The 12096-nt window shown below is 43.2% G+C and overlaps 1 protein-coding gene across 2 annotated transcripts in view; it reads left to right on the forward strand.

Annotated features, from left to right (window-relative positions):
• MALT1 (MALT1 paracaspase) overlaps window positions 1-12096 on the forward strand; it is a 65633-nt gene that overhangs the window by 11849 nt on the left and 41688 nt on the right. For both annotated transcript variants that reach the window (XM_086683116.1, XM_086683117.1), the window contains exon 3: window positions 10121-10242. In XM_086683116.1, coding sequence (XP_086539242.1) covers window positions 10121-10242 — 122 coding nt within the window. The remainder of the gene's footprint in view (window positions 1-10120; window positions 10243-12096) is intronic.

Below are 12096 nucleotides of genomic sequence, written 5' to 3' on the forward strand. Positions count from 1 at the left end.
CAGGGGTCCAGTTTGCCATTACAGGTCCCACTAGAAGCAGAGAAACCGGTAGAAGATTAGCAGGGCCATGGGTTAAGGACTTGTGCTCTCTGTTTACGTGGTCTTGACATATGCAGTTTTTACTACGTAGCCAGGTTACTTGTGAAAATATTTTTAACTTAACACGAGAAACCCAAAATTACAATTCAGATCTTACTATTTACTTAGTTCTGAGGTTCGGGAATTAGGGACACACGGTAGTGGTAGTTCTGTTTACCAGAAATCCCAACTCAGCTCGGCGTAATAAAGGGAATAAATTCTCACTGAAAAGTCTTGAAGCAGGTTGGGCTTCAGGAGAGGCCAGAGACCGTGTTTTCAAGGAATCGGTTTTTCATCTTTGCCCTTCCTTTTTTGTTATTGGCTTCCTTCCAAGAGTGACTTTCTGCATAGTTGCAGGGTACCTACTGATTGTTCCTTGCACTCATCTGTGTCCCAGCAGCAGTCACAAGATTGATTCTAGTTAACTCCTTTTGATGACATGCCTGTTCCTCCCAGGAGGGACGGGGCGGAAATAACCCCTGCTAATGCAGCCCGCATCTCAGTGACATTGTCTGTCACCAGTTGGTGAACTTCTTCGTGAGGTGACATTTGTTAACTTTTATATCCCCTGTGCCTTGACTAGGACTCAGAAGTTGTGACGATTGAAATCCGCCAGTCTGGGGCACTCAGTTAGCTTCTAAGTTCTCGTACTTGATAGAATACCATAGCGGGGCCTCCGAAAACGCAAGAAACCTCTCCAGGAAGTAAATACAACTTTTAGATCTCGTTATCTTTTTCAATAATCACACTTAATTTCTGTGACTCTTGGTTGCCAAGTCTATAAAATGAGAGTAAGCGTTCTCTCCGTGGCGGACCTGCAAGAGTGGTGTGGAATAATGCCGCCTCGAGCTGCCTCCCCACCACCACAGAGGCCTCCCATCTCATGACTTCTGCTGGATCACTGGCCTGAGATCTCAGGTTTCCGAGTTTTTGAAGTTTCCCATGCGTGAAGCTGGGCTTTACTGAACTTGAGTCACATATTTATTTATGTGTAACGATCTGCCCGAAATTTTTGACAATATTTTAGATTTTGACTTTTGACAACCCAGCAGGGAATGCAGAGCTGACCTAACAAGCATCAGTTGTCTCCCCTGCTTTTGACAGGTCCGTTTCTGCTCTCTGTGTTTTTCTCCAAATGGTAGGATTAGCACATTACTGGGAGTGTTCCTCTGTGCAGACCATTCTGATATTTGGCCTGCAAGCTTTTTGAGAGTTATCCCCTGGGACTTTCTTGCATTTGAGGGGAGAACAGGCAAAGGAAAGCAGTTTCTATGTTAACATTTTTATGTTAACACTTACTCACTGTTTCTGTGAGGTTTTAGGTCATATTAGCCGTATAGTATCCATTGGGAATCAGCTGTTACTTGAATATTAAGTATTGATTTAAGAGGACATATTTTAGGATCTGAATAATGCTCAGTAATTTCAGGAAGAAATAATTTATTGTTAGCTCTCTATGTACATTTTACGTGAATAATCTAAAACTATATTTGCAGGGGCGCCTGGGTGGCTCAGTCGGTTGAGCGTCCGACTTTGGCTCAGGTCATGATCTCACAGCTCGTGAGTTTGAGCCCCGTGTCAGGCTGTGCTGACAGCTCGGAGCCTGCAGCCTGCTCCAGATTCTGTGCCTCCCTGTCTCTCTGCCCCAACGCACTCACATTCTGTCTTTGTCTCTCTCAAAAATAAATAAACATTAAAAAAAATTTTTTTAAATAAATAAATAAAAAATAAAACTATATTTGCAGATACCAGAATAAAGAAATGTAAGAATTACAGAGAGGGGCGCCTGGGTGGTTCAGTTAGTTGAGCATCCAGCTCTTGGTTTTAGCTCAGGTCATGATCTCACAGCTTGTGAGATCGAGCTCCGCATCAGGCTCCACGCTGACAGCACGGAGCCTGCTTGGGATTCTCTCTCTCCCTCTCTCTCTCTCCCTCTTCTCCCCACCCCCAAATGAATAAATTTTTAAAAAAATAATTATAGAGACAGTTTTAATATTTTAATAAGGATATTGAGAATAAAAAATACTGTAATTAAGAAGGAAAGCTTTGATACAATCCACTTAATTGGGGATTTTACTCGTTCATTCAGTAAACAGTGTATCGTATAATACTGTGCACCAGTACCTTTACCATTCCAGGCGTTGTACTTGGTGCTGTGATTCACACATAATTAAAACCAAAGTTCTTGCCTAGGAAAGGTTCATAGTCTAACAGGAAAAACAAAGCTGTCAATGATCACGTCCTCCACAATTGTAAAAACAAGTGCGTATAGAGCAAGTCTTACCTGATCTTCAGTTTTTCCTTTTCAGTGTATTCCTGTATCTTGGTGAAAAAACAAAATAAATAGGTCCTCGTGTTTTCTCTCTTTTCTGTGGTAAGGTGGTTTCTTACTACCACAGAAAGTCCAATGACTTTTCTCTGTCTCCATAGAGAAGTCTGCTTTTGGTGAGTAGGGTGACTTCTGTCCCAAGATGCTCTGAACCTCTGAACAGACCTTTCAGACCTAAATGCAGAAATAAGAGGAAACTTTAGGTTCATTTTAGTCTTATTTTGCCACATTCCATTCCAGTTTGTGAGCTGACAGCCAGAGATAGCCATAGGAGAGGGCTGTAATAAGGAGTTTCTCTCTTTTTCTGAGAAGCTGGGTTTCTTTTACGTATTTGTTTTGGTAGCCAAGAAGTAGCTGGGGCAGACGTCCCCCTGCCTCTAACTGGAACGATCCCTTGACGAGGAGCCAAGCTCAATGGCCCCTCGCTGAGCATGGGGTCAAAGCCAAGGGTAACTCACCCCTAACTTCGTGCTCTCCATGGGCTCTGACACCTAGTATATTTTCTGAAGGAGCCCCGTAGGATTGAGGTTTACCCTCTTCTGCTTTGTTTCTAATTGGGCTTTTTTTTTTTTTTTTTTTTTTCTAACTGGGCTTTTTCACAGCACGTGGATTGCCTAGCTGCTCCCCACTCCCAGTTTATCTGGCCTGTCCCTTATGTTAGAAAAATTGCGTCCGGTTTTTCTGTGTGGATGGTGCCCGTCCCCATTTCCCAGCACTCGTTGCTTCCCTATTTTATGCCCTTGATCATCTCACTGGGAACTGGAGGGCAGTGGGAGTGTTGAGTGGGTGCCGACATTGTTTGAACCATAGCTCCCATAATGGTTTTTTAGACCTTTATTTTCTCATTAAAGGACCCAAAACCCTGACTCCAAGGGACCAGTATTGGCATCTGTATCCTTTGCAAATAATGAACCTAGATGTGCAGTTGAAGATGTTTGTGTCTTCTGTTGTGAGCGAAAACGTGTTGAGTAGATTTATAGGCTCCATCAGTTACATAGTTCTGTAGATCACAAAATGGCTGCCAAGGAAGTGATGCCCTGACCCAGAATTTGTTAAGCAGAGCCTGGACGATGGGGGATGGTTAGAGAGAACGAACGTTGTATACATGGGTTTCATCAGATGAATCCCAGATTTCACTCTCTGTACGTATCAGACAGCTCTGGCTGAGATCTCTTCAGTGGCGTCTTTTCCATTTGGCCCACACCTTTTTTATTTCACATCACTTCACTTTTTTTTTTAAATGCCTTTTAGCACACTCACTGTTACATTTCTGATATCAAAATTTTATTTTTTATTATTCTTACTGTCTTTAAGACAGGAGCCAAGGTGGTTGACTATTATTCACTCATTTGCAAAATACCTTTAGTTCAGAATCATCTTATCTTTATAGTTCTGTGAAGGAACAGAACTGTGCTGTTACGAACATTTAAATTTTAAATGTGAGCACGCATTTATGTGGAAAGTAAGATTTCCAGTGGTTATCACTTAGCCAGAGTCACAGTTATTGACAAAAGTAGATTAAAGCCCAGGTCTGCTGACCTCAACCTGGACTCCGTGTCATTTCTCTCATGGCTAGGAAATTTCTGGGCTATTTGAGAAACTTGGTGAGGAATTATTACCCCAATTGCCACTTTAACCCATGGACGGCAATTTTCTATCCTTGCCAAAGTAAAAAACACTGCCACTACATCTCATAAGGGACTTTCCGTGTTTCGGGAGTGACAGAAATTTGTGAAAGGAAAATATCAAGAAGCGAAAAGAGGCAACAGTGGTATGGATGGGAATAAAGATAAGGGAGAAGGGTAGAAAGGTAGAAAGGCAGTGGTGAGGTCTGAACGAATGTGTGTCTGTGCCAAGGTTTCCAGGGTCAGTGGCCGATGTGGGAGAAGGAGGGGTATGATGAGGGGACGAGGTTTAGCCAGCGTAGGTGCAAATGTACCCTGACTTGTAAGGGGGACATATATGGACTTGCTGTGGTTGTGTTGGGGGGAGGTTAGTGGAGGAAGAGAAATGGGATTTATTCTGGGATAATATGAGGAGGCACTTTTCAATGATAGCTTAGAAATTCTTAGACTAACTTGGAGGAAGAGTTTTGGATAGAAGCTGATGGAAAGAAATTTTTGGTTCATGGTCTCTGAAAACAGATGGATTGTAGCATATACAGTACTTGTAGAAGTTCCCGGAACAGCTGTTTGTAAATTGCATCAGTATTTAAATGCATCTCAAGAGGGGCGCCTGGGTGGCTCAGTCGGCTAAGTGTCCGACTTCAGCTCAGGTCACGATCTTGCGGTCCGTGAGTTCGAGCCCCGCGTTGGGCTCTGGGCTGATGGCTCAGAGCCTGGAGCCTGTTTCCGATCCTGTGTCTCCCTCTCTCTCTGCCCCTCCCCTGTTCATGCTCTGTCTCTCTCTGTCCCAAAAATAAATAAACGTTGAAAAAAAAAAAATTTAAAAAAAAAAGAAAAAAAAAAAAAAAAGAAAAAAAAAATAAATAAATGCATCTCAAGAGGGGCGCCTGGGTGGCTCAGTCGGCTAAGTGTCCGACTTCAGCTCAGGTCACGATCTTGCGGTCCGTGAGTTCGAGCCCCGCGTTGGGCTCTGGGCTGATGGCTCAGAGCCTGGAGCCTGCTTCCGATTCTGTGTCTCCCTCTCTCTTTGCCCCTCCCCTGTTCATGCTCTGTCTCTCTCTGTCTCAAAAATAAATAAACGTTAAAAAAATTTCTTAAACGCATCTCAAGAGACACTAGCCTAAAGGGAGGCTATCGTGAATCTTCCTGTCACCATAGGGAATCACCCTAATTTATGTTTTGGAATTCCAGCAGGGTTTTGAGTTTTATTGGTCAGTATCACGAATCTGTGATCTACACAGGTTTGTGTTGAATGCACGATCCCCGTGTTCCATCGTACCTGGTTCAGACTCTTCCCGGCTTACAGGAAATCAAGTAACCTCTTTGACTTCTTTGCAGATGTTATCTGAAAATAGACTTGTTTGCCAGGAAGCTGTGTATTCACGCTGTCAAATAGAACTTTCATTTGTTTGCCGTGGTACACCCTGCGTAGCACTATGCCATCTTCCCTCCTTACCTTTGTTCAGCACCTTCTGACTAGTGGGCGCTGCGCGAGGGTGGTTACAGGTTGACCATGGTTCCCTGCCGTACAACACTATGTGGGAGGAAGGAAATTTGTGTGGTTAAGGCATGGGAGGTATTGTGACTTCTTGTCTTTACTACTCACCAAGGGCAGTTTCCAGATCACGTGGTGCCTTTCAGTTCTCGGTCTTTGAAGCATGAAGTAATAAATACATGTATTTATTTGCTTTGCTTGTTGAAGACTAGACTACTGAAATTGGTGGTACAGGACAGATGTATGAGCTGAGTTTGAGTGTACATTAAAAATCATGTAGTCTTATCTCCCACACGAAGGAAGGATACCCTTTTAGGACATCCTGACCCTATGGGCCCTTTGTCCGTTTAGAGTCATTCATTTCTTTGTAAGACACTATAGGGAGAAAGCCCTTTAATTGACATCACTCTTCTCTCTTTGTATAATAGGAGAGAATATTTGCCGTGGTAAATTTATGAGCACTGCCTGGCGCTCTCACCGTGGCAGACAACTAACACGGGAGGTGCGCTAAGGAGGGGTGCCTGGCTGGCTCAGCTGGTGCAGCATGCGACTCGATCCCAGGGTTGTGAGTTCAAGCCCCACTTTGGGCGTGGAGATGACCTAAAAATAAAATCTTAAAAAAAAAACAAAGCTGGGGGGATACCTGGGTGGCTCCGTCAGTTAAGCGTCCGGCTCTTGATTTCAGCTCAGGCATGATCTCACGGTTCATGGGATTGGACCTGTGTTGGGCTCTGCGTGACAGCACAGGGCCTGCTTGGGATTCTCTCTCCCCCTCGCTCTCTGCTCCTCCCCTGCTTTGGCACATGCTCGCTCTCTCTCTCTCTCTCTCTCTCAAAATAAACAAAGTGTTAAAAGAAAAAAAGAATCACTGGAAAATAACTATGGATGTGTTAATTAAGCCAGTTGTAGTCACTTCACAATGTGTATGTATATTAAATTATCACATCGTACACCCTAAGTTTATACACATTTCATTCGTCAGGTGTACCTTCAAAAGGCGAAGAAAAAAAAAAAAGAATCACTGGGTTAACAAAAGCATGGGGATTTTATTTATTTATTTTTTTTTAATTTTTTTTTTCAACGTTTATTTATTTTTGGGACAGAGAGAGACAGAGCATGAACGGGGGAGGGGCAGAGAGAGAGGGAGACACAGAATCGGAAACAGGCTCCAGGCTCTGAGCCATCAGCCCAGAGCCTGACGCGGGGCTCGAACTCACGGACCGCGAGATCGTGACCTGGCTGAAGTTGGACGCTTAACCGACTGCGCCACCCAGGCGCCCCGAAAGCATGAGGATTTTAAAGCCCAAGAAAACTAGGTTGCATTCTGGTTCTGCCATTTTACAATGGAAAAACAATTAGTCTCAGAGGTTAAATACTATACTCAAGGTAATTTGGATGACTTTTTGCAAATAACTTCATTTTCTTCATTGTAACATAGGTGTAATCAATATCTAACTCACATGGTTTTTTGAAGGTTAGAGATCAAAATGCCTGGCACATACAAAGCAGTCAGTAGTTTTTATTGTGACGGTGATACGTGTTCATTCAACAAATACGTGTTGAACCCTCAACTGTTCTCACCATATGCCAGGCACTATTCCAGATGTTGGGTAAACTGGTGACGAAGACAAACGAGATCCTTATTGTCCTGAAGCTTCTGTTTCAGTAGGTGAGACAACGAAACAGGGATTTCAGTTGGTTCGTGCAGTGAAGCCCACAAAGTGGGGTGAATATAATAGAGAAGGTGGGGGTGGGGGATAGCTAGTTTAGAGACATTTCCCAGCGAAGCCAGAGACCCAGCAGGTGATGAGAAAGAAAGCGCCTGCCCAGCAGGTGATGAGAAAGAAAGCACAGGCCGTGAAGCAACAGGGGGCTGGAGGGGAAATCCAGCAGAGGACTAGTAAGTGGAAAGGTAGAAAATAGCTGGCTTCTGAAAAGAGGGGCTGGTGTGGCTGGAACAAGGAGAGTAGGAGGGGACGAGGTTAGAGGCATCGGTTTATGTAGGACCTTGAGACCATGATGAGGAGTTTGAATTTTATTCTAAGTACAGTATGAGGTCAGTTGAGGGTTTTAATCAGAGGAATGATATGGATTGATTTATGTTTTAAAAAGACATTTTGGGGGCGCCTGGGTGGCTTAGTTGCCTAAGCGTCCGACTCTTGATTTTGGCTCAGGTCATGACCTCATCGTTTGTGGGTTCAAACCCTGCACCGGGATCTGCGCTGATGGCACAGAACCTGCTTGGGATTCTGTGTCTCCCTCTCTCTGCTCCTCCCCTGCTCGTGCTCGCTCGCTCTCAAAATAAATAAAAATTTTAAAAAAATAATAAAAATTTTAAAAAAAGACATTTGGGCTGCTGGTTGGAAGCAAGAAAACCAGTCTACAGGCTCTAATAGGATTCCATCAGCATCTGATGGTGGCTTGGGTTACGATCATGGCGTTGAAGATGAGGAGACGTGGAAAAGTGCGACCGACAGGACTTGCAGAGAAATTACTTGCGAAGAATGAGGGGTTCGGGAGGACTGCTCTAAGTTTTTGCCCTGAGGAACCGGATGGAAGGGTCGGCTGGGATGGAAGACGGCAGGGCCTCACGCAGGAGTAGACCTTGTTCAAAGAGGATTTGGGACTCGTCAAGTTGGAGATGGCTAGAAGACCCACATTTTAAAGCCCGTTTGGCCACAAGCCCTGTGTTTTTCCGATTTATATTTGTTCCTTTCTTTTGTTGTTACAACTTTTTTTTCTTTCTTATCACACATAAACCTTGAAAATCAGAATCTTTGTATCTTGAAGTTGTGACATAAGCCTTTCCTGGCCAAACACTCGCATTGGGAGTGTTAAATGCAGTGCTGTGAATTGGCCGGCCAAAGTGAGTGCATTCATCCCATTTTCTGTCTTCAACATGTATTTTCCAACCAACACATAAGACAGATTTCAGAAGAACTCTGTTCCTTCTTCCGTACGGTGCTAACATAAAGAATTAACGAATGGGAAAGTTCTTCCTTGGCAAAGGTTTCAAATTCTTTTTTGAGAGGATGTGCTCTCTTTACTAAAGATTTTCCAGGGTTTCTCCAGACCCTCAAATGTAATAATTGTGCGACAAATATTTATTTTGGATTTTGGTTTTATTTGGTATCTTTCTGGAATGCTTTTCACTTACCCATTTCACCTTATTTACTATTTTTGTTCTGGAAAGTTTAGTATCTTTGATGTATTAAGACTGCTTTTATTTGGACTCACTCCTCTTCAGTTGTAATCTTGTTTTGTTCCTTTGGATTGGTGGGTTACAGAGGAAAAACCTACTGTTATCAGATCATATGCAGGATAGATGAGGAAAGAAAATAAAACTAGGTACAGAGAATTACATTTTACAAGTTTTTTTTTAATTTAAATCCAAATTAGTTAACATATTTACACGTTTTAATGACCTTTCCTTCTTCCTTCCTAAAAGCCAGCTAACCCACTTTTCCGTATTACAACCTTGGCAAATGTAAAATTTCCTAACTTTGGTTTCTTTTGTATCGGTTATGTGTTGCTGCATAACAAATTACCCCCAAGTCCCAAGCTTAATACAAGCAGCATTTATTATTTCACACAGTTTCTGAGAATAGGAACCTGGAAATGGCTTGGCTGGGTGGCCTTGGCTCCAGCTTCGGCCTCTGCTGAGGTGGGAGTCCAGCTGTTAGGCAGGGCTGCAGCCGTCTGGTTTGACTGGGGTTGGATAGTTCTCAGGTAGTTCACTTACAGGGCCTCCGGCAGGAGTCCCAGCTGTCTTTCCTTATCACTCGGGCCTCCCACCGGGCTGCCTGAGCATCCCCATGTCAGGGCAGCTGACTTTCCCAGAAAGAGTAACTGAGAGGGAGGCGCGATGGAGGGCATAACATGATTGACTTAGGATCGTCTTTAAAGCTTTCCAAGTGTCGATGCTGAAAGTCCTTTCTCAGATAAGAAATGCTCGTATCCCATATTTCAGATTTATATCCTGCTGTTCTGTTTCCGTGCCTTTGTGTGTGCAGAATAGTTTCATTTTAATGCCAAGTCATAACATTAAATTCAGATGTCTTTTGGAGACGTTCTCAATGGCCAACACTCGTCTTATTGTAACAGTGCCCCTAACTCAGTTGAAGTGCCGGCCGTATGAGCGTTTCTGACCACGTGTTTGACAAGCCAGCACTGAGAACTGCATCATGAGTGCTGTCTAGCAGACATCTGTTTAGAAGGTGCATCCTGATTCCAGAGGTGTTAGAATGCAGAAAAAAGTTTTCTAAGAATTGAAGAAACAGGGCAAACAGTTTTCTCCTCCAGTCATGGGAAGTACAGTAGATCAAAGTCTTCTGGGGATGAGTTTCTTTCCTCTTGGTTTTACAAAGCCTGGAGCTCACAGATGCCTAGTCTGAGGGGGAAGGACACACGAACGGGCAGTTTGCAACTGGAATGAATGTGCAAGTTATTTCCACGATACTTTTTTCTTTTAATTTGGTTTCAGAAACATAAACAAGGAAAACCTCTCTACCGTAACTTAGTTAACTTTTTTTTTCTTTCCGTCTTCCTTTTCTTCCTTCCTTCCTTCCTTTCTTTTTTTTTTTTTTTTTTAAGGAATAAAGATCACCGTAAACCCAGAATCAAAGGCAGTCTTGGCTGGACAGTTTGTGAAACTGTGTTGCCGGGCAACTGGACATCCCTTTGTACAATATCAGTGGTTCAAAATGAATAAAGAGGTAACTTTTTATTTTTTATTTTTTTATTTTTTTATTTTTTCAATATATGAAATTTATTGTCAAATTGGTTTCCGTACAATACCCAGTGCTCATCCCAAAAGGTGCCCTCCTCAATACCCATCACCCACCCTCCCCTCCCTCCCACCCCCCATCAACCCTCAGTTTGTTCTCAGTTTTTAAGAGTCTCTTATGCTTTGGCTCTCTATCACTTTAACCTCTTTTTTTTTTTTCCTTCCCCTCCTCCATGGGTTTCTGTTAAGTTTCTCAGGATCCACATAAGAGTGAAAACATATGGTATCTGTCTTTCTCTGTATGGCTTATTTCACTTAGCATCACACTCTCCAGTTCCATCCACGTTGCTACAAAGGGCCATATTTCATTCTTTCTCATTGCCATGTAGTACTCCATTGTGTATATAAACCACAATTTCTTTATCCATTCATCAGTTGATGGACATTTAGGCTCTTTCCATAATTTGGCTATTGTTGAGAGTGCTGCTATAAACATTGGGGTACAAGTGCCCCTATGCATCAGTACTCCTGTATCCCTTGGGTAAATTCCTAGCAGTGCTATTGCTGGGTCATAGGGTAGGTCTATTTTTATTTTTCTGAGGAACCTCCACACTGCTTTCCAGAGTGGCGGCACCAATTTGCATTCCCACCAACAGTGCAAGAGGGTTCCCGTTTCTCCACATCCTCGCCAGCATCTATAGTCTCCTGATTTGTTCATTTTCGCCACTCTGACTGGCATGAGGTGATATCTGAGTGTGGTTTTGATTTGTATTTCCCTGATGAGGAGCGACGTTGAGCATCTTTTCATGTGCCTGTTGGCCATCCGGATGTCTTCTTTAGAGAAGTGTCTATTCATGTTTTCTGCCCATTTCTTCACTGGGTTATTTGTTTTTCGGGTGTGGAGTTTGGTGAGCTCTTTATAGATTTTGGATACTAGCCCTTTGTCCGATATGTCATTTGCAAATATCTTTTCCCATTCCATTGGTTGCCTTTTAGTTTTGTTGGTTGTTTCCTTTGCTGTGCAGAAGCTTTTTTTTTTTTTTTTTAATTTTTTTTTTTAACGTTTATTTATTTTTGAGACAGAGAGAGACAGAGCATGAACAGGGGAGGGGCAGAGAGAGAGGGAGACACAGAATCTGAAACAGGCTCCAGGCTCTGAGCTGTCAGCACAGAGCCTGACGCGGGGCTCGAACCCACGGACCGTGAGATCATGACCTGAGCCGAAGTCGGACGCTTAACCAACCAAGCCACCCAGGCGCCCCTGTGCAGAAGCTTTTTATCTTCATAAGGTCCCAGTAATTCATTTTTGCTTTTAATTCCCTTGCCTTTGGGGATGTGTTGAGTAAGAGATTGCTACGGCTGAGGTCAGAGAGGTCTTTTCCTGCTTTCTCCTCTAGGGTTTTGATGGTTTCCTGTCTCACATTCAGGTCCTGTATCCATTTTGAGTTTATTTTTGTGAATGGTGTGAGAAAGTGGTCTAGTTTCAACCTTCTGCATGTTGCTGTCCAGTTCTCCCAGCACCATGTGTTAAAGAGACTGTCTTTTTTCCATTGGATGTTCTTTCCTGCTTTGTCAAAGATGAGTTGGCCATACGTTTGTGGGTCTAGTTCTGGGGTTTCTATTCTATTCCATTGGTGTATGTGTCTGTTTTTGTGCCAATACCATGCTGTCTTGATGATGACAGCTTTGTAGTAGAGGCTAAAGTCTGGGATTGTGATGCCTCCTGCTTTGGTCTTCTTCTTCAAAATTACCTTGGCTATTCGGGGCCTTTTGTGGTTCCATATGAATTTTAGAATTGCTTGTTCTAGTTTCGAGAAGAATGCTGGTGCAATTTTGAGTGGGA

This window comes from Puma concolor, chromosome D3 (assembly GCF_028749965.1).
Source record: "Puma concolor isolate L17-30 chromosome D3, mPumCon1.1.hap2, whole genome shotgun sequence".
NCBI lineage: Eukaryota > Metazoa > Chordata > Mammalia > Carnivora > Felidae > Puma > Puma concolor.